This window comes from Prunus persica, chromosome G3 (assembly GCF_000346465.2).
Source record: "Prunus persica cultivar Lovell chromosome G3, Prunus_persica_NCBIv2, whole genome shotgun sequence".
Lineage (NCBI taxonomy): Eukaryota > Viridiplantae > Streptophyta > Magnoliopsida > Rosales > Rosaceae > Prunus > Prunus persica.
The window spans coordinates 26,582,432-26,608,598 of record NC_034011.1 but is presented as its reverse complement, the minus strand read 5'-3'; the positions used below and the strand labels follow the sequence as shown (position 1 = coordinate 26,608,598).

At 38.4% G+C, this 26,167-nt stretch overlaps 6 protein-coding genes across 10 annotated transcripts; 5 read left to right on the top strand and 1 right to left on the bottom strand.

Moving 5' to 3' along the window:
• Positions 3,670-6,985, top strand: LOC18782452 (cytochrome c1-2, heme protein, mitochondrial). Its single transcript, XM_007215668.2, has 8 exons — positions 3,670-3,846; positions 4,359-4,429; positions 4,772-4,986; positions 5,274-5,553; positions 5,637-5,708; positions 6,247-6,363; positions 6,457-6,522; positions 6,609-6,985. The coding sequence occupies exons 2-8, from the start codon at positions 4,373-4,375 to the stop codon at positions 6,723-6,725; spliced, it is 924 nt and encodes a 307-aa protein (XP_007215730.1). The 5' UTR covers positions 3,670-3,846; positions 4,359-4,372; the 3' UTR covers positions 6,726-6,985.
• On the top strand, positions 7,614-15,070 carry LOC18781817. Its single transcript, XM_020558872.1, has 2 exons — positions 7,614-9,482; positions 14,365-15,070. Exon 1 carries the CDS (start codon positions 8,303-8,305, stop codon positions 9,449-9,451), a length of 1,149 nt encoding a protein of 382 aa, XP_020414461.1. The 5' UTR covers positions 7,614-8,302; the 3' UTR covers positions 9,452-9,482; positions 14,365-15,070.
• On the top strand, positions 11,464-12,351 carry LOC18782577. The gene has a single exon (XM_007215038.2). The coding sequence runs from the start codon at positions 11,464-11,466 to the stop codon at positions 12,349-12,351; it is 888 nt and encodes a 295-aa protein (XP_007215100.2).
• On the bottom strand, positions 15,687-19,488 carry LOC18782196 (thymidylate kinase). 3 transcript variants are annotated; one of them, XM_020558874.1, is made up of 6 exons: positions 19,290-19,488; positions 18,322-18,681; positions 17,401-17,512; positions 17,244-17,303; positions 16,672-16,776; positions 15,687-16,087 (listed from the first exon to the last, which is right to left on the bottom strand). In XM_020558874.1, the coding sequence occupies exons 2-6, from the start codon at positions 18,597-18,599 to the stop codon at positions 15,971-15,973; spliced, it is 672 nt and encodes a 223-aa protein (XP_020414463.1). In that variant the 5' UTR covers positions 18,600-18,681; positions 19,290-19,488; the 3' UTR covers positions 15,687-15,970. The 3 variants fall into 3 exon arrangements, with proteins under 3 accessions (XP_020414463.1, XP_020414465.1, XP_020414464.1); XM_020558876.1 differs by having other exon boundaries at positions 18,322-18,609; XM_020558875.1 differs by lacking the exon at positions 19,290-19,488 and having other exon boundaries at positions 18,322-18,700.
• LOC18782534 (transcription factor GTE8) lies at positions 19,667-24,759 on the top strand. Of its 3 annotated transcripts, none has more exons than XM_020558869.1 (11): positions 19,667-19,847; positions 20,378-21,619; positions 21,704-21,752; positions 21,853-21,984; positions 22,297-22,352; positions 22,519-22,588; positions 23,537-23,617; positions 23,706-23,821; positions 23,934-24,000; positions 24,175-24,305; positions 24,398-24,759. In XM_020558869.1, exons 2-11 carry the CDS (start codon positions 20,387-20,389, stop codon positions 24,668-24,670), a joined length of 2,208 nt encoding a protein of 735 aa, XP_020414458.1. In that variant the 5' UTR covers positions 19,667-19,847; positions 20,378-20,386; the 3' UTR covers positions 24,671-24,759. The 3 variants fall into 3 exon arrangements, with proteins under 3 accessions (XP_020414458.1, XP_007215507.2, XP_020414457.1); XM_007215445.2 differs by having other exon boundaries at positions 19,667-20,010; positions 20,383-21,619; XM_020558868.1 differs by having other exon boundaries at positions 19,668-20,010.
• On the top strand, positions 24,938-26,082 carry LOC18782961 (TLC domain-containing protein At5g14285). Its single transcript, XM_007215812.2, has one exon. It carries the CDS (start codon positions 25,153-25,155, stop codon positions 25,891-25,893), a length of 741 nt encoding a protein of 246 aa, XP_007215874.1. The 5' UTR covers positions 24,938-25,152; the 3' UTR covers positions 25,894-26,082.

Genomic DNA, 26,167 nt, shown 5'->3' with positions numbered 1-26,167 from the left:
ATATTACGCAGGAACATAGCCTAACAACAAATGATATACCCTATCTTTGCAAGCATCTAGAATAGAGGAGAACGGGAAGATTCAGGAACATCAAGGTTACCAAAAAAGAACAGAATTCCATTTTATTTCTGTCTTTTACCTCTCTACTGTTTTTACATGTGAATTGTTTTTTTTTAAACAAACTAAATACAGAAGGATTGAACCTTCAAAACGTATTGCAATTTCCAAAACAAAAATAAATAAATGAATAAAGATCTAAATGTTCATGTCCACTTCTTGGGATTGGTATATTTTGGATTTTATAACTGTCAAAATTGTTTAGTAATCATAGCATTAGCACTGACAAGACCTTCTTATGGAGCCATTAGCCCCTCAGCCAGCTTTGAGAAGCAGTGTTTGCATCACATTGTACCTGGGATCAAATTTCCGCTGCCATCCCTGCAAAACATAACCAGTGATGAGATTTGTATAAGATCAGTTATTGATGACCACACCAATGATAATATAAATTGGAGCAAATTGCCTCTCAGATTTGTATAAGATATCAGTTATTGTCTATTTCTGCTACTCATGGTAAACCTATTATATAATACAAAAAACTATCATATTTGTTTTTCTGAGACAATTAAATTAAATTTATAAAGAGAAGAGAAAGGAGTAAAGGATATATGGCCAACAGAAAAAAGCAGAAAAACATATAAAGAAAAGACAACTTAATAATCTACGTGTGCTTTAATTTAATGTCTTTGTGCTTATAAATTTCACATGCCTATATTGCAAAGATTACAGAATTTCATAAGAGAATTTACATGCCTCGGCTGCAATAGATAAAGGAAAAAGAAATTACCTCAAGAACCAAAGTGGTTACCATGACTGTACAGACATTGCCATCGACATTGACTCTATGACGCCTAACTTTCTCCAGTAACTGCTGCATACACTCAGCAGGATGGACCAGATCACCTTCTGGAGTACCCCAGAAAGCGAATGCCTCCTCCACTTGCTGTAAAAAGAAGAAGATTAGACTAAAATCAAATACATAATGTAGATTATTAAGGAGGGAAACTTGTAACAGAAGCTTCCTGAGTTCATAATATCATTGAGGAACTGCATTTTGTATACAACCATAACACACACAGTGATGAATAAACAAAAAAAGTAGTGAATACTACACACACACACACACACACACACACACACATATATATATACATATTTCAATTGTGCATGACAAAATTCAGGCTTTGAGACAAGAAAGTATTACCAGAGGAAGTTGGATTGAAAAGCATTCTAATTAATATGAAATTCTTTCTTTGCATAATCTTAGCATAAAGAGGAATTTAAAGGGCAAATATCAAACTTGCAACTTATTTAATAAGGAACACCCAAACAAGATGAATGCAACGGATCTCCAGAACTATTAAGGAAAAACTAATAAGGCAAAACCTTTGAAGGTGAATTACTTGCCCATTTTTAGAGAGGAGATGGTGGAAGATAGAACAATAGAGAGAGAAAAAATCAACCATGTAGGGATAAGATATTAGAAAGATAGTAGCTTTTTTTATATGTATATTTTTTGGATTTGTTATGTATTCATACCACATTCAGGAATATCAACTGGTATAATTCACAAACTTTAAGACACAACAAGATACTTAAAAGATTTAAACACAATTCAAACAAAATAGTCCAAAAGCATAAATGCATTGCAAGCAACATCAAAGGTGTATATATGTTACCAGGTCCAGGAGCATCTTCAAAAGTGCGTGCGTTGTTTGTGCTCAAAATGGTTAGGCCAATATTGAGTCCAACTTAGTGATGAGGTGTGATAGATGATGGATGAAGGTGAGGACCTTCACCAAGTGTGTGAGGATTTGGGCAAACGATAAACATATAAAAGACAAGATATACGTGGTTCACCCGAATGATGGGCTACGTCCACGGAGAAGGGTGTTCTCATTATGATAATGTTTGTTTACATTTGTACAAGGGGATTAGACCCAAATATAAAGATAACAAGTGAGAAGCCCAGCCCAGAGATGGATCCAGAAGAGAGAGTCCAAGGCCTAAGGGTCTAGGTCCAAGGCCAGGATCCCCTTCTAAGGAAAGAGCAGTCTTCTTTTATAGTTGAGGGGGAGTCTCCATCTCTTGTAGTTTTCCGATGTGGGACTCCTCTTGCTTTGCTTAGAGTTGTGATTTGTGATGATGCTTCTTTGGCTAAGGTGATGACCTCTCAAAGCATGGCACTCGAATGATCTAGCCTAGCTAGTTGCTCGGTCAGTTATGGTACAAACATGCGTCACAATGTGAGCAAGCACAGATTGAATCCGATCATCCCCTTCAAGATCATCGACACATTCCCCTTGTTCATAAGTTTCCACCAAAACAGCAGGATGCACAAATTGGCAGCTTCCCTTGCAAGATCAACTTGAGACATGATAAAAACTGCAAAGTGCTGCACACTCTCATCCAATCTCCACCACTTTAAAGCAGGAATGAAGTTTGAAATTTTTGCTACCAGATTGATTGTAACAAAATCTCTCCTAATCGATTCACAAACACCAGGATGCCTAACCTTTACGGCAACTACTATGGGCTTCACCTGTTGGCCAGCTTCATGCACTTGAGCAATACTTCTAGATGCTACTGGTTTCTCTTCAAAATTATCAAAACTCTCCGGGAGCTTGCGGCCAAAAGCTCGTTCGATAGTTTTCTTCGTGTAGGCAAAGCTATGTTCAGGAGCTTTGGGGATTGAATCATCAGGAAAAATAAATAAATAAAAATCCGCCTAGGCGGGTCTGGGCGTTATTTATTTTTTAGAATTTAATTTAATTTAATTATTTATTTAAATATTTTTATTTTCCTGACTTAGGTTAAATTTTTAATGCTTTTTTAACCCCCAATAGTATATCAAAAAAATATTTCTTTAAATGATATTCCTAGTTGAAAACATCTATTTTCTATTTGTATATCTATAATTTTGTAGTCCATAAGAACAAATTAAAATTACTAATTGTATTTGCAAATCTATGACAACATTCACATGTGTTGTTATTTTTTCGAATATGATTATCTGTTAACCTATCTAATAGGAAGTTATTCCATTATATCGAAACAAATGAAACAATAAATAGGCCATGATGGTGAACTTGCACCCTTGCACTCAAATTCGAATCCCCTCTACGTAAATTAGATTTATTTAAAACAATTTAAACTCTCACTTGCAATAAAAAGAAATGAAAACAATCCACACCGAACCTAATAACATAAAACAACTCCCACTGCCCCCCTTATGTGTGGATCTAGTTGGTCGGAAGAGCTGCATAAATGAATTAATAATGCTTATGGAATGAAATTTTCAGAATAAGAATGACTTCTTGTCAGAAAAAAAAAAACAATGAACAATGACTAAACAGTTGAGTCAAACCCTTAATCTATGCAATATATCATATATACCATTCAAGCATTAATTTGTGTTAGAATTCGAAAAGGACCCTATCTCAAAAGAAAACTAGGCCTATGGCCGAAAAAACAGAAAGCGTGGCTCGGTATCAACCTCAGCTGAGGAAGTGGAATTGAGAAAGCCCAACCCAAAAACTGAAACCCGGGTGGGTCCCAGCTGTGGGCTCTCTTTAGCCCACCATTAGCCCAGAACCTATCACGGTTCAACGAAAAAGATTAGAGAGGTGCTGTAAAAGGGGTAGTTCCCCATTTTGTCTCGCGCACAACGAACTATTCCTTGGTCCTCAGCTGCTTCATCTTCCTCTTCTTCCTCTTCTTCGTTTGGATCCCTGAGCTGCGGCAGCTCCTTGACCTTTCAATCTCAGAGCCCATCGCTGTCCCACTGTGAGTTCCTTCTATCCCTCGCTTTTACTCTCATTTTCTAATTCCCTCAACCCTCCTCAGATCTATGCTCTCCTCTCGACTTAGGGTTCATATCTGTATATATTTGTGCTTTTCTATCTGTTGTGCCAATCAAAATTTTAACTTTCTGACTGTTCCAATCAAGAAATGTTACCCGATTAGGAGTATTAGTAAGATAAGCTTACGGTTTGCAGGAAGGACTGACCTTTTTATTTGCCCGCTGATTCTTTTTGGATGATGTATTTTGCGGTTGTTTCCCATATGGTTTTCAATCACAGTAATGCGTTTTCGAATGTTTATAAAATTATACTTGTTGCTATCGTTATTTGGTTAGTGTAAGCAGTTGAATGAATAAAACCTTTTTTATCTCCGTCTACCTCCATTTTTCAGTATATAGGTAGGAACAAATTAATCATTTTGGAGGTTTTATTAACCAATGAGTTGTTCAATTTTTTTATTTTATTTTTTATTTTTATGCTTTTGGTACTTGACAGGAATATTGACTGAAATGGCTGGAGGAGCGATCCACCAGTTATTGAGGAGGAAACTTCAGTCTCAATCTACTGTGAGAATCTTCTTCCCTCCACTTATCTTTATTTTTCTCTTGGGGTTTCCACCGTTCCAGTCCTGGTGGTCTACGTTACTTGATTGGAACTTTATGATAATATCCAGAAATTATAGGCTAATGTTAGTACAACTTTCAGTTATGTATGCTTCTTAGAGTAAGTGCCATTCACATTTTTTAAAGAGAAGGAAAACGATCATTTATGTTGATATTCTACACTCGAGAACTTAGAAGATTGATTTGATACCAACTTGAGTCTCTTTACTTTTTCCTTGGTGGAACTTTCATAAAGTTTTGTTCTAAATTAACATAATAATGGTTGTTGTATATTACCAATTGCAGGCCCCTCCATTTTTGTCTTCCCTATTACATAAGAAAGACGATGCTGGGTCTGCTGGGGTAAGGTCCCTCAGAGCACTTGCTCTCCTTGGAGCAGGTGTTTCCGGACTCCTAAGTTTTGCAACTGTAGCATCTGCTGATGAGGCCGAACATGGATTAGAGTGCCCAAACTACCCCTGGCCTCACCAGGGAATCCTTAGCTCATACGATCATGCTTCGTGAGTTCAAACAGAATCCATAACACGTGTGTGTGTGTGTGTGTGTTCAATTATTTATTTGAATACAAGTTGTTTCACAGTATGCCACTGAGCTCAAAGGAATCAAATTTTTTTAGTGTATTGAGCTTAGTTAGTTTGTACTAAATATTTGGGTGTATATCTTCAGCCTTCAGCTTTTCAACCATACTCTAGTGCCCTAAAGCAATAATGCTGTTTTTATTTGGTATCTGAAATGCTATATCTTGATATCGTTGCTTGATGATTTAAGTTCCATTCTACTTGAGCAGGATTCGTCGCGGTCATCAGGTTTACACACAAGTCTGTGCATCCTGCCATTCCATGTCTTTAATATCTTACCGTGATTTGGTGGGAGTTGCATATACAGAAGAGGAGACAAAGGCTATGGCAGCTGAGATTGAGGTAGTTGATGGTCCTAATGATGAGGGTGAGATGTTTACTCGCCCTGGTAAACTTAGTGATCGATTCCCGCAGCCATATGCAAATGAGCAGGCTGCTAGGTTTGCTAATGGCGGGGCATATCCTCCAGATTTAAGTCTTATTACAAAGGTACTTTCAATCTTCTGTTGATGAATTCTCTATAATTTATATTTTTTATGTACCCTGGAAATATCTCACCCATGTCCTTTCAGGCTCGTCACAATGGTCAGAATTATGTATTTGCCCTTCTCACTGGTTACCATGATCCTCCAGCTGGTGTTTCGGTAATTTCTATTCTTGGTTTTATTCTGAAAAAGAAAACAAATGTGGATATGAAGGTTTACATTTTTATATGAATTTGTACTATCCTGATTTTATATGATTTCCACAAAATGTTTATTTAGCTTTTATGAATGCTGTGTGAACTGAGATTGGCCAAAAGCTGCAAATACCTTTCATATGATGGTATTTGTGCTTTTGTACTGCATAACTTTGCCTTTTGAATTCATCCAACAGCTTTTATTGGGGACATGAACACAAATAATTTCTTATCAATTGGAGTGTGACTAAATGGAAACACCATTTAATAAGCTTGTAGGCCCTGCAGTCCCTGTACTGTCGATTTGTTGCTTCTCTGGTAATTGTATTAATCAATGTTATAACTAAATGATATTTGAAATTTTGAAAGGTGAACCTCATCTCGGAGTTTAGTTCCATTCAACGAAAAATTATGTCTGGTGTCCACATAGTTTATGGTTCTGTCCAATGGAGGCGATGTGCTGTAATTCCTATAACCTGAAACTTTATTATCTGGTTTTGTAGATCCGTGAGGGTCTGCACTATAACCCTTACTTCCCTGGGGGAGCTATTGCTATGCCTAAAATGCTTAACGATGGTGCTGTTGAGTACGAAGATGGTACTCCTGCAACTGAGGCTCAGGTTGGTTTACGATATAAGTATATGCATATATTACGTGAGGGGTGTGTTATATTTAAAGGGTTGCTCAAACGATTCCATAATATTATGTTGCAGATGGGGAAAGATGTTGTGTCGTTCTTGACATGGGCCGCGGAACCAGAAATGGAAGAGAGAAAATTGGTATGCTTGCATTTAAGCCGTTTTTCCCTGATTGACAATGGTGAAGTTACTTTAGTTCTAACATGACGTGTGTCCTAAAAATGCAGATGGGATTCAAATGGATTTTTGTTCTCTCTCTTGCGCTACTTCAAGCAGCTTACTACCGGCGATTGAAGTGGTCAGTTCTCAAGTCCCGCAAGCTGGTTCTTGATGTTGTGAACTAGCCTTACGTTGGTTTGTTTCACTGTTTTGCTTCTGGGAGGACCACCTATTTTGGAAATAATTTTTTTCACATTGTAATCAAGGTTTTCTTGGCATGTCAAATTGGTTGAAATCAGTAATTGGTGATGGAGTGACCCTTGAGAGTGTCATTTTAAGAGATATAATAAGCTTCCTCATACATATGGAATATTTATTTATTTTCTTGGGCATGTGAATTTTGTTAATTTTCTTCAAGTGCCAAATTATATTTCTCCTTTTTGGATTATCGTCTTCAAAATGTATAACTAGTTTGTTAGTTACTTGGTTTCTACGAATCTACGATGGCATTGGCAATGGGGTGAAACATCTATGTTATCAGACTCTAGTCTAGTCGCATGAGCCGTCGCACAACTTGCACGTAAATCAAGACTCGTAGAGTGATGTTTGGGCTTACAGTTCATCCCACCCTCGTTCTGCCAACCAACCACTACTAGCTATTTTGGAGTAGTTTTGAGAGTCTAGCTTGGGTCACTGTTATGACGGAGTGATGTTGCGTCCGATATATTGGAAGAACCAAGTAACAACAATAGAATAGAATGAATCTGCGAGTTTTGATGAAAACGTCCTGTTATGGGCTCTCTACTTTATAGTGCAGCCCAACTCTTGTCAGGCCCTTACTCGCCATATACTCCAATCAGCTCATCAACAAAACTTAGATATTAGATAAGGGCCAGATTATGGATTCAGTGTTCACTTTTGTTTATAAAAGAAATCCTGCAATTGACGCTGACTCATAACCCTCATCACAATTATGAATCTCATTCGCTAACACTGTCATTTTCTTTTTTATCAAGAGTAACTCTTCGATTCGGATTTGAGATTTCTTCTAATATTGACAAGTAATGTACCACTAGATAACATGTAGAACAGTTAACGTCAAAAGACCCTCTAAAGATTTGCTCATTATTCTAATAATATTTACAAAGGATGCACCACTACGTCAAGAGCTTTTAACACCTGGAAGTAAAATTATTCGTGAGTGGTCAATATAATAAGTAGAAGTAGAAACATTTGACGGTTCACTTAGGCCAATAAAAACTAAGATGTGGCGTTAATAAGATATTTAAAATAATTTGGCTGACAATGCCATCGTCTCAAACCATCCACGCGTCGATATGTTCATGGATTGAAGGAAAAGGTCTGTGGTCCACCCCGACCACTCCTGCAATCAAGTCGCACTGTTTAACCAATATCCTGGGCTGCAGTTGACGCGCTGCAGGGCCACCGTGGCACCTACATTCCATTCCCCAACCCTCTTTGAAAGCCGATCTTACTTGTTTTGTCTAATCTCGTGGAAACACGTGTGCATATTCTCGAACCTTTCTTAATAGAAAGTAGAAACCCATTTCCACTTGAGTAGGAGAGAAAATGATACTTTCTCCTTAACAAAACTCCACGTGTCCCTCCTTTCCTTTTTCAAGAGTGCTTCACACCCTCCCATACTTGGTTGGCCAACACGTGGGCCCCCAAAACACAGAACTCAATTACTCCTCCAGGATACGCCAACTTTAGGTGGGCCCCGCGTCAGACGAATCAGCCAATGGGTTCTCAGCACTGTTGGAGTGGTGCCCTAGACACGTGGTGGTTCCTCACCCAGCCACCACGCTCCTGCTATGATTATCGCTTCAGCTCCCGGAGACTAGAGAGAGAGATAGAGAGAGAAAGAGAGAGTGAAAGAGAGAGAAAGGGAGACAGACAGACAGACAGACAGAGATCAGGCATCCAAGCCAAGGGCAAGGAGAGGAAGATCTTGCCAAGAGGGTGGATGGACGCTGGAGATGGTTGGCACGTGGCAGGCGGCGAGAGTCTTGCGCAAGATAAGACGATAATCAACCGGATGATGCTCAGATTCCGGCCGATCGCTCCAAAACCAGCGGCCGTAGGGTCTTCTTCCGGTCCGATTTCGCCGGACAAAAAGAGCCCACATTTGACCAGCAAGAGAGTGAAGAGGAAGTACATTAGGGTTGGGAAGATTAATAATAATAGCGGCAGCGGCAGGAGATTAATTAACACTAGCTCTTCAGCGGAAGAAGAGACGCCGAAAGTCTCCTTGGACTCGGCCATCGTCACTCTTCAGCTGATGCCGGAAAAAACAGACTTTCAAGGTTTTCCAGGTACTGGATCTTGGTGTAGTATAGATCCTACGGTTGCGAAAATCCGGGATAACCGGGACCTACCAACGTGGATGACCCTGAACGACCCTAAGATGAGCAGGTCCGTCGGGAAGAAGTATGTTTCGGCGGGGCCAGATCGGACGGCCGTGGTGCCTCGGGTGATGGCCTTGGAGTCGTGGGTGACGGTGGAAAGCGTGACAGACACGTGCATGGACGTACGAGGGTTAGGTTGTACGGACGTGGAGAAAATGAGGATATTAGAGAAGGACACGTGTCCGGGGTTTATATCAGACGGTTCAAACAGGGTGAAGTGGGTGAACCAGGCCTACAAGAGGATGGTGGTGAGCCAGTGTGAGGAGCAGCAGGCGGAGGCGGCGGAGGTTATAGTGTGGCTGGTGACGAAGGCGAATCTACCGCCGTATGCGTACCCGGGATTCACGTGCAGGGTGAGGGTGCAGTACTACACGTGGCAGAAGGAGAAGTGCTCAAAAATGGTGCCGTGTGATGTGTGGAGGATGGAGTGTGGGTTGGCTTGGAGGCTGGACATCAAGGCTGCGCTTAGTTTGGGACTTTAAGGGAGCTTCAACAACTGCTGATATAAATCAGGTATAATAATAATAATTATTATTATATTATTAATTCTTGCTTCTTTAAAGCTTTTGACTAGTATTCGTATAGCTATACACATGTAAGTAAGAGACAGAGGTTGCAGAAGAAACCGCAAACTGTACGAATTAAGGTATTTATATATGAGATAATTTAGTAATTTAGTAAGCTTTAAAATATATATATATATATGGGATAATTAGGAGGAGAAATGACCTTTATTACTTGATTTTTCTTTTTGGCCTTTTATTATTATTATTTTAAAAAAAAAATTAAGGGAAAGAAATAGGAGGAAACAATAATACACAGAAAAAAAAATAAAAGGACAAGGTGGGGTTGCTATCAAATTAAGCCACGCGGCCAGACGGGTTGAAGGAAACTCCGATTTGATTTGATTTGATTGTCCGTATTCTAATTCTTTGCTAAAAATGTATAATGTATCATACATTTTCTTATTTTGCGAAATTATCTTCTAGACCCCCAACCCCTGTGGTTCAAACTTGACAAAATACGACAGGAAGTTAAAAGCCCTGCTTTATTATTAAGGGACCTGAATTCTTTTAGCTAATTTTCTCAGTCATGATCTACTTTTTTTTTTTTTTTTTCCTTTCTCTATATGAAGTCTTATTAAAATATAATTTCAGAGATTTAAAAGTTGATACATCATTCTAAAATAAAAACTCAATTTACTCTAATTAAAAATAAATAAAAACCCTAATACCCAACCAATGAGATAGTTAACATCCAAAAGCTGTTATTTTATTTTATTTTATTGATCTTCACGTTCTGTCCTCTTCTCTTTTTTTCTCCTTGCTACACGTTATGTCCTATTCTCATTATTAAAATGGTACAAACAACTTATAAAGTAAAAGTAATGCCCTCCCTCGCTCAATCGCTCAACATAGGCATCTCCAAACTTTTACTAACTAAATCAAAACCAATTCTTCTCCTCCTCTTGCAAACTTAGAATTAATTACGTATTAGAAAAAGAAAAACATATAAATAATTAAATAAAGAAAAACATATGAGTTTATATGCCCCAATAATTAAATAATACTCTAGACTCAATCATTCATATAAATAGTAAACTTAATTACAATTCGGAACTGAGGGGTAAAGTTAAGCCACTGGGAAACGTCAAATTGGTAAATTTTTAACACGACAAAAGTAGAACTATTTTGTCGGTCTTTTATGGTTGTAACAGAAGCATATTGCACGTGGCAGAAGCTCAGTAAAGGTTATCCAATAATAGAAAAATTTTCATTCCTAATATGGAAAAAATAAAATAAACATAAAACTGTCGCTTTTCTCGTATGACGTCAAATATCTTGCCCAAAGATTCACTTGGCCATCCGACCATCCACGCGTCCTCATCATAAAGCAACAACTTAATCTATTGCACTCGCATACCTCTCACGTGTTGCCCTTGCTTTGTAGTATATGTGATGTGTGAGGGCTCTTCCATCCGAGAGTGCGTCTCACGCAGGTCGTCTCGCGTGTAAGCTTTAAGAGGTTGTATTTGGGAAACCGAATTTTGATGTTCTTTGCGAATGAAAAACCACCACGTATAAGATTTCTCGAACCTCCCCAAAGGCCAACATTACTACGCTAAGCTCGAGGTAGCCCCACGTGTACCTTTCCTTTCGGCAGTGCCTGACACCTTATGCCTTCTCATTGGATCAGATGTGGGACCCTATCTCAATTACATCCGGGGTTCCTACTTTTCCAGTGGGCCCCACACCCCAAAAGATTTAACCAATCAAATCCCATCGTTGTTGCTTTGGAGGGTGTAGGGTAGCCCTAGCAACTCAGGTGGTGTGTTTGTTTTCTCCACGCCCCCTCACCTCACTGGCGACTACAACAGCCGCCGCTACTAATATAATTATCTCTTCATTTTGAGCTCCCACTCCGACGAGAGAGAAGGAAAGAAAGAGATAGAGAGAGAGGTGGCTATTTGTTGAAGATCGGAGGAGGCGTAGATATGGAGGGCGGAGATGGGTGGCAGATGCTAAGATGCGCTGGTGGGGAGGTAGATAAGTCAGTTACTACGACTCGGACCATGCTCAGATTTCGGCCGATCGCACCGAAACCGGTGGATACCGGAGCCACAGCTCCGACAGGAAACAAGAACTCAGTTTTGACAAGTGGAAGAAAGAAGAGAAAATACGTTAGGGTTCAGAACAATAGTGGGTATACTAGAAGAAAGAAAAAGGAACAAGAAATTACAAAAGACGACCTTGCAGCTCCTCCTAATGGCGTGGTGAGGACCCTGCAGCTCTTGCCTGAGAGTACTGTTACCGACCACTCAACGGACGGCGGATCTTGGTACGATTTAGATCATACGGTCAGTAATAATAATAAGAATCCTCCCATAGGGGAAGATCAGGGCCTCCCCATGTGGTTGAGCAGTTACATGGGTGGTGGTTGTTCAGATCCGACGGTGGGGATGCAGTTGCAGCAGATGATGGTGAAGTCTTGGGTGACAGTGGAGTGCGTGGCAGGCACTTGCATGAATGTGCAAGGGACGTCTGGGGTTGGGAGATGTACGGACGCAGATAGGATGAGGAATCTGGAGGGAGACACGTGTCCGGGGTTTATATCGGACGGCGAGAATAGGGTTCAGTGGCTGAACGGGGCGTTTAAGAGGATGGTGAGCCAAGGGAATTACACATCGGAGATAGCGGTGTGGTTGGCGATAAAAGAGAAGTTGCCGTACACGCATTGGGCGTTCACATGCCAAGTAAAGCTGCAATACATGGTGGGTAAGGAGAAGTACTCTCGAATGGTGCCTTGTGATTTGTGGAGAATGGACGGTGGAGGATTTGCATGGAGGCTGGACGTTAAGGCTGCCCTCACTTTGGGCCGTTGAGTTGTCGATCATTTAGTTTTATAGATAAGTAGATGGAGTGGAAGATTGAACCCCAAGAATAACAGATCTCAGGTAAATATATTCATTATATATATATATATATGTATAGAACACACATTTGTATGAGTTGGGTGCAGTGATCAACTTCACCAATTAGAGTTGTATACGTAGAGAATGGAATCAATACTTGCTTTTAGGATAAACACGGATTATAAGCATGGCAAAACTTGATTCGTGGGTAGGTAGGACAAATTCGCAAGATATTAATCAGTCATTTTCTTTTAATTAGCTAGATTAACAAACAGAAAAATAAAAAACAAAACAAAACAAGATGTGTATAGTGAGTGAATGAGTGATGCTTGCTGGGTGTACAGTGGTTCCATGTGCATCGATCACTCTAATGGGGTAGGTCTCAATAATATTTATTAAAAAAAAGTGACAAGTACATTTAATTTGAAGATAACATGTATTAATATTATGAATATTAATTTATTGTATTAATTAGCATAAACCACATTAATATTAATTAGTACTAATGCCGCCTTCTTCTTTTTTCTGTTGTGTTCTTGCCACAGGTAAGATAAAATTAGAGGATAATTATAAACTATCCATCTAGATGACATGTTTATAGCAAATTAAACATTAATGCTTAAATATCAACATTAATACATACAATGTGTTCATATGGGTAGGTCAATTAATAAATATATGACAGCTAGGATACTGGCATTGGCTTAATTTTGATATTAGACCGCTTCATTGTTGTAATGGCCTTTTGTGACTAGTTTGTATCGGTCATGTGTGAATAGTGACTTTGTTATAGCTGAATTATGAATGTGATCCTAAAATTTCTATTAAAAAAAGAAAAGAAAAAGCATACTAGCATCGGCTTCATCTAGTTTCTTCTTACATATTATTTATGAGGAACTATTTTCTTTTTCTTATTTTGTTTTGCCAGAATACAACTCTTTTTTATTTGAGAAATGAAGAATTTACGTTTGAATTCCCAAATGAACTATAATCTTAAGAAAATAATAGAGTTTTGCATGTGTATTATTGCAAAATATATAATTACATATTGAACTTCTCTTTTACTTTTATCTGAGCACATTATAGTCCTTTCATTCACTTTAAGTTACATGCATGCATGCTATGTTCAGATGAATTAATTGGTCAGAAAGAAAAAGGTCATACATGTTTCAGCTTTGTGGAACCAGCTGGAATTATACAGTATACAGACGTACATAATACTTGATCGATGTCTCAATCAAACTTAGATATATATTTACTTAGGATTTAATTAGGGATTGCTCAAAAATTATAATTTTTTTTTTTTCTGTTCGGATTTCAACAAGATCATGAACTCTGTTATAGTCATATCTGTACATTCAATGTACTCTACGGATAGAGGAATATATAGAGTTGAACATAAAAAAATTGAAAATTGAAAGATTTCAACAATTAAACACATTCAATTGACTAGAATAAAAAAAAGTTATAATGTTATAGTATATAGAGGCTGGACTACCAACAATACCTATTGTGCTTAGCATCTAATATTTAATTAAACTTTGCATTTGAATTATAAAATCCTATCTTCTGTGTTATTTTTTATTTATTTTTAGTACAAGTAATATTATAAATTATAAAGAGAGGTGGGTTTCTCTCTCATACACACACTACTAGGATGTCATAGAGGCTTGAACTTGAGACCTTTGATATTCAAGTTGATGCTCTTTTCACTAACCTAGACCCCGTTGGCAAAAACTGTGCGGATTTTGTGTTATTCTTCTTTTAATCCAGAGCTTGAGTGGCAATAGAAAACTCATCATGATAGGATATTATTTCCCGAAACCTCCTAACCAACCACAGATGATTTTCTTCCTGATATTTTTGGGGGCAGGGAGCAGGATGAGTTTGATTAACTTTGTTTTGAATATATAGGCAGATTATTGTTTTCTTTCCTTATTTTGATATATATGTTAATATTTAAGTTTTGTTGGTACGTAACAGGGTTTGATCTTAATTTGTGAGGCGGCCAACTTCTGATGAGGATCTGAAGAATAATTGCAAATAGAGTCTTGAAAGTGTATATTGGTACGTAAGCAGTATCAGATTATTAAATTGTTAATTAGCAACCGATGAAAAGGTATATATAATGGAAATGGAGTGCTTTGGAAGAAATCTAAACAGATTTAGCAACCGCAAAAGGGCTGCAACATGCGTTATGAAGCTAAGAGGGGAGACATGCATGAAGCTATGTAAAAACCTCTGTTAGAACACCATCTAGTGTTTCAAACCTGGTATGTTTTATGTTTTTTCTTTTCTTTTTTAATCCAGTAACGCACGTCTTCATCAGAAATCAATACTTCTCCATTTTGTCTTCATCAAGTTTCTGCCATTAATTGTTTCCATCAGCATCAGCATCAGCATCAGATATATATATCTACATCTAAAGCTTATCGTGGCCTAATTATTGGAGAAAGACTTTCATGCAATAGGAATAGCTGCTATTCTCTATTCTCGGTCAATAACGCAATAATAAGTGAGATAATTTTTTCACGTGTCATTGTGTTATTAGTTGCAGATAGCAAACTAGTTCTATCCCCATTACAAGTAAGTCTTTCTGCAATCATTGGCTTTTCTTCATATATATTCACGATCACATCATAAACTTGAAGGTCACTTTCCTTATGGGAAAACTTTATATAATATTTTATTGTCGATGGTGTTGACAACAATAACAAGGCATTATAATTTAGAATTATCGGGAACTGCTAACAACTTTTGACTCTCGTAATCATTAATAATCTTCACCCAGTATTCGTGAAACCTGCTTAATTTCACGAGGCTTCAAATTCTCATACAATATCTACTTGATCAACTAGGTTGATTGCTTTTGAACTTTGCATCAAATTAAGATATCTTAATATCAGAGGCTGGCATAAGATGATTGGATGGAGATGAGTCAAATTACTCTTTCCTTTGCTTCGTCAATTAAGTGGCCATGCCCATGCATATACATGTGTATAGCTGGCCGCCTAACCACTGAGTAGAAAGTAGAATAGATGCCTCCAAAGCTGTAGCTATCTAAACCCTAAGGTTATAATATTATAATCTCAATTAAGCCCGAATCTATGGAGCAGCAACTACGGGTGTATAAGAGCTTACCAGCGCCGCAGTTTATTTCTTTTATGTTTTATTTATTTATTTTATGAAATGGGGGAGCAACAAGAGCCCCAAAACCAAAGGATATTTCTTTTATGTTTTTGGTTACTAGTTTATGAGCGTCAACCCTCATGACCACAAAAATTGTAAGTTTGTTCACTAGAGACTGCCATGGTTACAATCAAATTCATTCAAGCAAATTTGCAATCTCATCTATTTCAGTAAAAAGCAAAGTGTGATGATACATTAATAAGATAAGCAAACCTACTTTTGAAATGCAAAGATGTATGAAGTTACAATCAGAGATGAAATACTCGAAACAGAACAGGGCAACTCCGTTCACTACTCGGTCAGTAAGCCCTGCAATCTGCATAGCTAGCTCACTAGGAAGAGAGAGGGCATTGGACCCTGGAAGGATACATGCGTCTCCCCCGATCAAGAGAACAGAAATTTAACAGGACCAGCGACATGAGAGCGGTTTCCCTTCTTGGCATGTTTTTACACAATCCAATGCCATATTTTGCAACTGTTCCTCAATGTCCTCCATGGGCGAACAAGCATCTATGATCTGCATCAGGCCAAAATAAATTTTATCTCTTCACGATATCCACATAACTCAACTCACCCAAGAATAATATGCTTCAATGCAAACCAAATTTTTTTGACAATCTAGCAGGCTGAGTTGTTTCATGATTAAAGTTTCAACTGCTACTGCGATAAGCCTGAATTTGGTTACTATAAAATGAATACCAACTTGCAGCATCATTTCAACATAAAATGTGTAATCATCAGATAATGGCAGTCCAGCCAGTGTGGATGTTACATATAAGGAACAGATTTCGAATTAGCATTTGTTGGGAAGCAGAAGAAAATTTGACATCAGGCAAAGAAATTGGATTTGGCATCATTCTCTTTGTGTGAGGTGACTTCATTTACCGGTCAGTTTATTCTTTTTCTTTTTATCTTTTATGAACAACCATTCAATTTATTCTTTAACTGCCACTACAGGAAAATAGATTCAATATTCCAACACCAATTTAAAACTCGTTCAAAATTGCATCCAGGATGACACGCTCAAGATAGCATCACAATCAGAAGCAAATATTGGGATTCTTTATTGCAATGCAATTTAAGAATGGATCAATAAACTACCTTCCAAGTGGGACCACGGAGGACCTGATAGTTTTGGCCAACCTTCTTTTGAAACTCAAGCTGCTCATATCTCTCACCTCCGTAGCCTCCTCTTTCAGCAGCTTTCTGACAATTATAATTTCAGTTCAATAGGGGAAAAGATTACTACTTCCGTATAATTTTCAAAATCCTCACAATACTAAGGCCCATGTGATCCTTTTCATAAACAATATATATCGGCATGGCATAAGCACCTTAAAATATCAGCAGTTAGTCATAAGGGGCCAACAATATATATTGGTTCTTTATTTCGAGATGCCATTAACTCTGCAAAATTGATGCTTATCTAGGAAATTTCTTTTGAGGATATGTCAGAACATATATGCTATTAACTGTGAAAAATTATGTCGCGGAAGATATTTCGGACCATATAAGTAACAAGCAATAAAAGAGGAAATTAAGTCCTTAACCATGTTCAAAATTAGATATATAATTACACAGAAAATTAACACTCCAACATCCAAAATTGCAAAATATGGGTTAAGTCTTCGTGTTTTTCTTCCCTCACTGCAAACATTAGAATGACTACTTACTTCAGGTGGTATGTCAAGGTACACTACAAGATCTGGAGCCAATAACCCAATCTCTGGAGCCTGGAAAAGAATACTTCGTTGTTTTTAAATTCCATCAGATAGAGAAGATAAACATCATTAGGGGTAAAAAAAAAAAAAAAAAGCAGCATTTCACCACCTTACACCATTCAATATCAAGTCCTTTGGCAGATGAAAAGGCCACCCCCGAATAAGAATAACGGTCAACAACAAGGGTGATTCCACTTTTCAATTTGCTTTCCATCAATGATCTGCATAAACATTACAGATTTAGTACACTGATTTGTGACCACCTCATTCTTCATCCAAGAAATGATTTCAGGAAACATTGAAGTGCACACACTCTTATAGTAATCAAAATAGGGATTCAACAAATTAACAAGCCAATGATTATGCCATACAACAAGGGACTTGGATTTTCCCCCCTCATAAGTTATTCCCCATCTTTTATAAAGCACTGCCTAAGAGAACCATGCCACATGATGAAAACCTAAGCAAACATGATACCGAGCTTTATATTTGTACTCTGCACTTAATCATTAGATGGTTTAGATGGTTCAGTTTAACTTGTAAGCTAAACATAACATGGAAACACCTCAAAATTTATCTTTTCTAAAGTATGCGTTGTTGAAATAACGTCCTGCAACCATATATCGGTCTCATTCAGGGAGCTCAGAAATATAACTGTGGAATACATGAGGTTATTGTCAAATCTGATGTAAACCAGCACCAGGACCTGTAAAACAATTGTTTTGGATGCCCATACAGACTAGAAGCCTACAGAAACAAAAATATCAATCACTTGTTTCCTCACTAGCCATAAAACTGAAGTTACCTTCACTGCTTACATATGTGCTTATGATTTAATTAACATATTTTATTGATCACTATGCTGCATTGGTTTCTCAACTCAAACCAGATTTTTACACAACTCAATCATTGCATTCCCATGACGTAAGTTAAAAACTAAAACAACAATCAGAACAAGTGCAATATCTGTCCTATTATGGAAAAGCTCAGAAACAGAGTATATCATATTGCAAAGAATAACACAACAAACCTCTTCTCCCAACGGTTGGCACTAAAGAGTAGATGGATTGTATGATCATCCAGTTGGGATTTGTTGGAAAGATAAGAAGATATCATTTGCCCAACACTTGTCGTTCTGTCAGGAAACCGCCACAATTCAGCTGAATGCCCTAACCTCTCCAAGTTTGCAACTAGTCTAGTAGACTGCGTAGTCTTGCCACAACGATCCAAGCCTTCCAGAACAACCAAGGCACCTCTTGAATCCTCCTTGCCACCTCTTAGGCTACAGTTGTGATTACTATTTTCCATCCGAATCCTCCTGATAAAAAACTTGTGGGGAAAGTTTAATTGAAAGTTCAATGACCTTCGCACTGCTCCTGCTCCAAAATTCCTAGAGAAGCAAATGCACTCTATACTTAAATCAATCTCGACCATTTCTGAAACATACCATCTTTTTTATTTATTTTTGAGAAAATGCAGAAGTTTTGAATTTCAGGACATAAAAATCCACCGCAAAAAAAACGAAATCTTTTTGGCTTAAAAACTCAACGAACCAAAAGGACACTAATTTTATGTTTGAATCCTCTTCCTTTTCCTCATTTTTCTCAGCAATCCAAACTGACACAGCGAAGTATCTCCAGGAAACAAGTAAATAAAAATGTATGAAGATCAAGAGTTAAGAATTCTTACAAAGCCTTGCCAAATGTGAGATAAGAAGTATGGGTCATATCCCTTACTTCACCAAAAAACTGGAAAAAAAAAAAAAAAAAAAAAAAAAAGAAGAAGAAGAAAGAATTCACCAAAAAACTTATAGGCAGACACTGACGCTTTTGATAATTGTAAACTTGGCTTGACATTGGCTCATCTTAAAGACACGTTATTTGCTCAAATCAAATCACCAATATTTATACGCAAAATTGACAAAATCCAATTCCGGTGGTGTTCCATAATTCTATAGCAAAATTGAAAAAGTAAAAATAAAAAAGGGGGAAAGCTTACCTTGAGCGATTTGGTTATCTTCTTCTCAAAAAAGTTATGTACTCTTCTCTGTGATCAGATTGTCTAAACAAAATGGCTTAAAAAAGAACCCTAAGCTAGGAACTTACTGTTTCCGGCCAGTAAGTACGCCGCCGGTTGAGGAAGAGAGCAACAGAGCTGGACTGAGGGTTTATATATTTTGTTTCTGTGGTAAATTATAAAGTGTAAATTGTTATTTGTCCTAATTAATCACACACTAATGAGTTTGTCATTAGCATAACCGCTAAGGTCAGATCGGACGGCTGAAATCGCAAAATATCGTGTATAGCAGTTATCCAAGGGCCGACATCTGTTTTAACCTAGATTTAAAAGAGAAGGCTAACACTCAAGGCAGTGTCGTTTTTTTTAAAACTCTTTTTTATTTTCTTTTTATTATTTTTGAAGTAGGGACTGGCTGGCGAGAGCCAAGTCGTGGGCTTTGCTCTTCTGTGGGAAATAAAGAAAGCTCATTGTTGAAGGTCCTCTTCTTAGTCGTTTCGGGCGGTACGGGTCGTGATCCGGACAGCGTTCAATTCTAAGGTTTTTTAGGGCTTTAGTCACTGTGTACTCTCTACCCTTCTCAGCTTCTCTATCTTAATTCTCTAGAATTCTGAACCTTGATTTATCCTCGCGGAGAAGATTGTGTAACTTTGATCGCAAGAGGGCTTTGGAACTCAATTGGGCAGCTAAGCAATAGCTCCTGGTATTTTTCTAGGGTTTTCGGTCACTTTAAATTTTGGAAGATTTATGTTTTATATGGTTGAACTTTGTCGAGTTGGTTGCTGTTCAAGATTAGGGTTTTAATTCAATTCTAGAGTTGTATACTTGGAGTGTAAAGATTGAGCTTTGGAATTTACCCAAGATTTGAAATTACTGTTTTTAAACTTGGTGATTTGTGCTTCTTCTTCTGTTTTTTTTTTTATTCGTTTTGATTATTTAGTTTTTGTAAGTTTCTTAAATGAAACTATCTGTACTAAGCTTTCTTCTCAGTCTGTTTTGTTTCCTCGAAAATGGGCATTATTGCTTCTTCCTAAGCAACCAGACTGACCCCTTTTTGTTCTGTTATAAAGAACAGTGCGATGGCCAAGAAGAACAAGAATCCTGGACGGGGAGGGTATTATGGTGGTGCTTTTGAGCAGGCTGGTGAATGCGAGGGCTCTGGTAGCTCTGGACGAATTGATGCTGAAATTACTGCCTCTGAGGATTCAAGTGCTCCAACAAGGAAATGTATTAGTTTGAATTCTAGTAAACGCGACAGTTTTGGTGTGCCTATAGAAGTTCTCCCCCTGTCAAACATGTTGTCCTCCGAAAGGAAAAATTTGCTACATAGGTTGAGAATGGAACTTGAACAGATTCGAATACTTCAGAAGAAAGTTGAAATGCATAGAACCAATGGTGTTACAGTGTCCTCTTCTAGTGACATCCTCAGCTGCAACAATGGCCGGAATGGGCCTCATATTGAAAATCTCCGTAAGTCATCAGCATTAACTGGGCAGGGGAAAAAACTGAATCCTGTAGCATCAAAAGCACAGGCATGGAATCCAGGCACTTCCGGCCGGGTTGAGTCAGTGAATCAGGCTTCAGCACCTAGCACTGCTAGTGTGATTCTGATGAAACAATGCGAGACACTATTGAAACGGTTAATGTCCCATCAATTTTCTTGGGTTTTCAATACCCCTGTTGATGTGGTGAAGTTGAAGATTCCGGATTATTTCACTGTCATCAAGCATCCAATGGATTTGGGTACGGTAAAGACCAAGATAGCTTCAGGATCTTATTCAAGCCCATTGGAGTTTGCTGCTGATGTCAGGACTACCTTCACCAATGCTATGACCTACAATCCACCAACAAATGATGTCTATGTCATGGCTGATACTCTTAGTAAATTTTTTGAAGTCAGGTGGAAAACCATTGAGAAAAAACTGCCAAAGGCTGATTGCCAACCACCATCAGCTAAATCTGGTCCTCATGAAGCGGTAGAAACTCCTAAGCCACTGCCCCCCGCGAAAAAGAGGATGATCACGTCACTGCACCATGAAGTCAAGTCTGAGCCTGCTAAGCAGGTAATGACAAAGGAGGAGAAACATAATCTGAGCAGAGATTTGGAGTCTTTGCATGGAGAAATACCTTTACTCATCATTGATTTCTTGAGGGAACATTGTTCAAATGGAAAGGACTCTGAAGAGGATGAGATTGAGATTGATGTTGATGATCTAAGTGATAATACCTTGTTCACATTGAGGAAGCTTTTAAATGAGCATTTGCAAGAGAAACAAAAGAACCATGTGAGGGCTGAACCTTGTTCAATAGAGGTATTAGCTCGACCTCACCTTCTTCCTGGATTCAAATTAGATTTTATATGCCTGAAGCATACATTGTTTTCATTATTATTGCAGCTTTTGAACGAATCAGGGTTGAGCAATTCATCCATGCAGCCATGCAAAGGTCATATTCTTCTTCATCTCCTTGCATATATAAATTCCGACTTCAGTTTTAGGACGTATGAAACACTTTGTTTTTGCCTCTCACGTATGTGCATTTCTAGGGAATGACCCAGCCGATGAGGATGTTGATATTGGTGGAAATGAGCCTCCTGTCTCAAGCTATCCTCCTGTGGAGATAGAAAAGGATACAGGCTATAAAATTAGTAAAGGCATCAGCTCAAGCAGCTCCAGCGGTAAATTGAGTTTGTTCTGTTGTGGTCTTTCTTTGGTTAGGTCCCTCATATGTTTTGTTTCTTGACTATTCGTCCTTGTTTGAGGTCTTTCAGAGTTTTGGTAATGATTTCCCTTTTCTTCACTGGAGTAGAGCTTGTTAGAGCAAGCTTTTATTTCTCTGCTTTCATGCCTTCAATTATATGATGTTTGACTTTTAATTGAATGGAGGAAAAACAAAGAGTTATTTATGCTGGTGAAAGAGTAATGTGAATTCTATCTGTTTGTGAATTCATAAACACTAAACAATTTTGTATCTTATGTATGCTTCACAGATTCAGATTCTAGCAGTTCTGAGAGTGAATGTGATGATGCTAAGGCCTCAAGTCCGGTAAATGCATCTAAGCTGTGTGACAATTTATGTTAAATACATAAATCAAAATTGCTTCTCTCATGATGAATGGTTGTTGTGCTGTGCTATTGATTTTGTATGGTACAGTAGTGTATTGTTGGTGGTTTGACTGGTGGACCTGATGTCATACTTAATTCTTCTTCAGGTACCAGAAACTGTAGGTTCTGGAGCTCAGTTAGATGAAAAGACAATTGATAATCGCCTTGAAGGAAATCGTGAGTATTTTTAAATAAAATCACATTCCTCCTTCCATTCGCTAGGTGTTGCATAGAAATAATTTTGGTATACAGTTTCCATTCCTTGAAAAACCATAAAAGAGAAACACAGGGTGTGTAGAAAATAGAGTACATGATTGTAGAAAATATTAGGGAATCCTTTGACAATGTCCTGGACAGGGTACACTTCCTGGACACCATCTATGGTAGAATTAGCTTGGATATCACCATTGACTGATTGTGTTTAATAAATGAGTAATATTGCTTTAGATTCGAAGATGTCTTTTGAGTAATATTGCTTATGTGATCTCAAATTTTTTAACACTACAGAATCAAATGGCAGTTTTCTCCAACAAAGACCCCTTACCTCATACAGTAGTGGACAGAGAGGTGGGAAACAAGGGCACAACCTTTCTGTCGGATTTCTCAACAGAGAATTTTTTTTAAAAAGTGCTTTCACTAAGAAGAAAATAGGGGAAAAGGATAAGAAAGACAAAACTCTGTTGTATTTAAAAATATCGAAGCTTGCCACTTATTCCTGCAAAAGGCTTTTATGTGTAGAGCTTAAGCCTCTAAAGCAGTAGGAAATCTAATTAAAGCAGGGTCATAAATAGAGAAGAAGTACCTTCCTGCTTAAAATAGAGATGGAAGTGTTTGGAAGAGCATGTCTTGTTTTCTGTTGCCAGATGCATTTGATCTGTCTATGGTTTCTTTCATGTCTAATAAACATGATACCGTATGCTGCAATCCGATAATTGATTATTATATTTATCTTGTAGATGGGGAATAAATTTAGTTCATTTGGGGACTGTCAATGATTTTAACAACCGTCTTGGTTGTACTCTCCTTAGACATGGCCTACACTTCTCTGAAATGATTGTGCATATGAATTTTGAATTTTGAATTTCTTATTGATGATTAATATTTCTAATCCATGGGATCTTGCAGAGTCTGATAGTGGGTTGGATCAAGTTGAACAAAGTTCCCAGCAGAAGCCAAGTCCTGTGGAGTCAGATTGTTGTCAGGATGGTAAGACTAAGAGTTAAAAAACAAAAACAAAAACTTATGACGTGGGTTTGTGGTAGTATCTCATTGTTCATCTCTCAAAAAAATTTAGGGGACAGTGCTCCCACAGAGAGGCCGGTCTCCCCTGAGAAGCAGTACAGGGCTGCTATATTGAAGGAACGTTTTGCTGATACCATTTTAAGAGCTCGAGAGAAAACACTTAATCAGGTGGGTTACAGATTCAGGCTACTTGTATACTTACCGTGTTTGTATGTATCCATTTTGCAAGTATTTTCTACTCTGGATGTGATCCGGTGCAATTTGATCTGGCTGAGATCAGGGTGACAAAGGAGATCCTGAGAAATTGCGGCGGGAGAGGGAGGAACTTGAATTGCAACAGAAGAAAGGTCGTGATCTTTACGTTTAAAGTTATAATTAGTGGTTTACATCAATTCCTTAGTGTCTGCGTGTGTATGTGTGGTTTGCAATGCTGGGTTGATAATTCATAGGCATCTCCTCGTTTATTAAACTGAAATTTTGATGAGATCTAGCAGCTGATTATGTTGCCAATATATAAGCAGAAAAAGCACGGTTACAAGCAGAAGCCAAGGCAGCCGAGGATGCTCGAAGGCGAGCTGAAGCAGAAGCTGCAGCAGAGGCTAAAAGGAAGAGGGAGCTTGAGAGAGAAGCAGCACGGCAGGCATTGCTGCAGGTAAATCATCGCACCCTCCTTATGTTGCAGAAATAGATCCCTTTAATTTGTGTGGATATTTATTGGGACATTTGATGCCATGTGTACTACAGATAGAAAAGACGGTTGAAATCAATGAGAACTCTCAGTTTCTTCAAGATCTGGAAATGCTAAGAACTGCCCCTGTGGAGCAGTTACCAAGCTCTGTAGATGAAACAAGCCCAGATCACTCGCAGGATGGCTTAGGCGGTTTTAGGTTTGGTGGAAGTAACCCTCTGGAACAACTTGGCTTGTACATAAAAGACGATGAAGAGGAGGAAGAAATTGAGCCTGCTGCTAGTGTTCCAATTCCTGTAAATGATATAGAGGAGGGAGAAATTGATTAAACAGTTGCTGCTTTTGTATTCATGAACGAACCAAGGAGCAAAAGGGAAAAAAAAGAATGTTTTGATGCGAAAAAAGGATATATAAAAAATAAAAAAATAAAAAAAATTTGTCTGCGCAATTGGTTGTGTATGCTTTTTGGTAAATGTTTTTTCTTTGACTGCTGCAATATTATATAAAAATGAAAGAATAGAATCGATAGATGTCGCAGGGGCCCATCAAAGCCCAATGAATTTGATGAAGCTCATAAAAAAAATTAAAACGCAGCCCAATGAGGAAGAGGTTTCATTTACTTATGTCGTTTCGTCTTCCCTTGCTTTTCGTTTCCAAAACTTCACCAAATCCTTTTTGAACTTTCTTACTCGATTTTCTCAATGTCAAACATAGTCAGTCAGACAGTCGTAATCTCCAAGTATAAAACGCCTATTTCGTTCCCGTAATCTTGGTCAAAGATTCAAAGGGAGGGTTTCGTGTTTCAGTTCAAATGGAAACCCAAAACCCAATCCCATGCCTCCTCATCTTCTTCCCCATGTTCTTCGTCGTCTACCTCATTGCCTACTTCATCGTCTTCCGTACTTGGAGCCCTAAGATCCGACCCGAAGCCTCCAGCTGCCTAATTTCCCTCGCCCACGGCACCCCCGCCGTCTTCTTATCCACTTACGCCATACTCGCCTACCCGGCCACCGGCTTCGCCTCCCAAAACACCCGCTTCCAGAACACCGTTCTCGATTACAGCGTCGCCTACTTCCTCACCGATCTTCTCCACTACATCGTCTTCTTCCCCAGTGACGTCCTCTTCATCGGCCACCACTTGGCCACGCTCTTCGTCTTCCTCACCTGCCGATACGTGGCGTCCCACGGCGCATTCGCCATTCTCTCTCTTCTGATCCTGGCCGAGGTCACCAGCTTGTGCCAGAACGTGTGGACGCTCGCGAACGCTCGGAGAAGGGACTTGGAATTTGCAGCTAAGGTGTATGATCTTTTGTCTCCTCCTTTTTACGTGTTGTATTCGATTGTGCGGGGATTGGTGGGTCCGTATTTCGTGTACCGAATGGGTGCGTTTTATGTAGGCGGTGAGGCTGATGGTTTGATTCCGAGGTGGGTTTGGGTTTCTTGGATTGTTGTGGTAATGTCAGCTATCTCTGTTAGCATTTTGTGGATTTCGAATCTTTGGGTTGAGTTGTTTAGAGCAAGGACTGGCAACTTGGAAAAGAAAACAAGATAAAACCAAGTAGAGATTTGATTAGAGGGAACATTTTGAAATTAAACTTTGAGTCTCTGATTCTCAAGCTTAATAACAATTTGGGTTGGCTACTACTTACTACTGGTGATATATGTAAACAATTTGCAAAATGTAACTCTGTATCTTTGATCAATCATTTCTCAATCAAAGTCCTTTTCTTTCTTCTTCTAATTGAGTTTTTGCATGGAATGAGTTCATGTGTTTCCTTGAATCCGAAGTTGTTGTCTTTGTTGCTATACAATGGATGGGGAACGAG

Coding starts and splice junctions, on each gene's coding strand:
- LOC18782452 (XM_007215668.2), top strand. CDS start 4,373: ATGGCTGGAGGAGCGATCCACCAGTTATTGAGGAGGAAACTTCAGTCT. Junction 4,987..5,273: donor AGCTCATACGATCATGCTTC/GTGAGTTCAAAC, acceptor CTACTTGAGCAG/GATTCGTCGCGGTCATCAGG. Junction 6,364..6,456: donor CTCCTGCAACTGAGGCTCAG/GTTGGTTTACGA, acceptor ATTATGTTGCAG/ATGGGGAAAGATGTTGTGTC.
- LOC18782196 (XM_020558874.1), bottom strand. CDS start 18,599: ATGGAAAATAGTAATCACAACTGTAGCCTAAGAGGTGGCAAGGAGGAT. Junction 17,513..18,321: donor GCCAACCGTTGGGAGAAGAG/GTTTGTTGTGTT, acceptor ATGTTTATGCAG/ATCATTGATGGAAAGCAAAT. Junction 16,777..17,243: donor ACCTTGACATACCACCTGAA/GTAAGTAGTCAT, acceptor TATAATTGTCAG/AAAGCTGCTGAAAGAGGAGG.
- LOC18781817 (XM_020558872.1), top strand. CDS start 8,303: ATGGGTTCTCAGCACTGTTGGAGTGGTGCCCTAGACACGTGGTGGTTC.
- LOC18782534 (XM_020558869.1), top strand. CDS start 20,387: ATGGCCAAGAAGAACAAGAATCCTGGACGGGGAGGGTATTATGGTGGT. Junction 21,985..22,296: donor CAGCTCAAGCAGCTCCAGCG/GTAAATTGAGTT, acceptor TATGCTTCACAG/ATTCAGATTCTAGCAGTTCT. Junction 22,353..22,518: donor ATGCTAAGGCCTCAAGTCCG/GTAAATGCATCT, acceptor ATTCTTCTTCAG/GTACCAGAAACTGTAGGTTC.
- LOC18782961 (XM_007215812.2), top strand. CDS start 25,153: ATGGAAACCCAAAACCCAATCCCATGCCTCCTCATCTTCTTCCCCATG.
- LOC18782577 (XM_007215038.2), top strand. CDS start 11,464: ATGGAGGGCGGAGATGGGTGGCAGATGCTAAGATGCGCTGGTGGGGAG.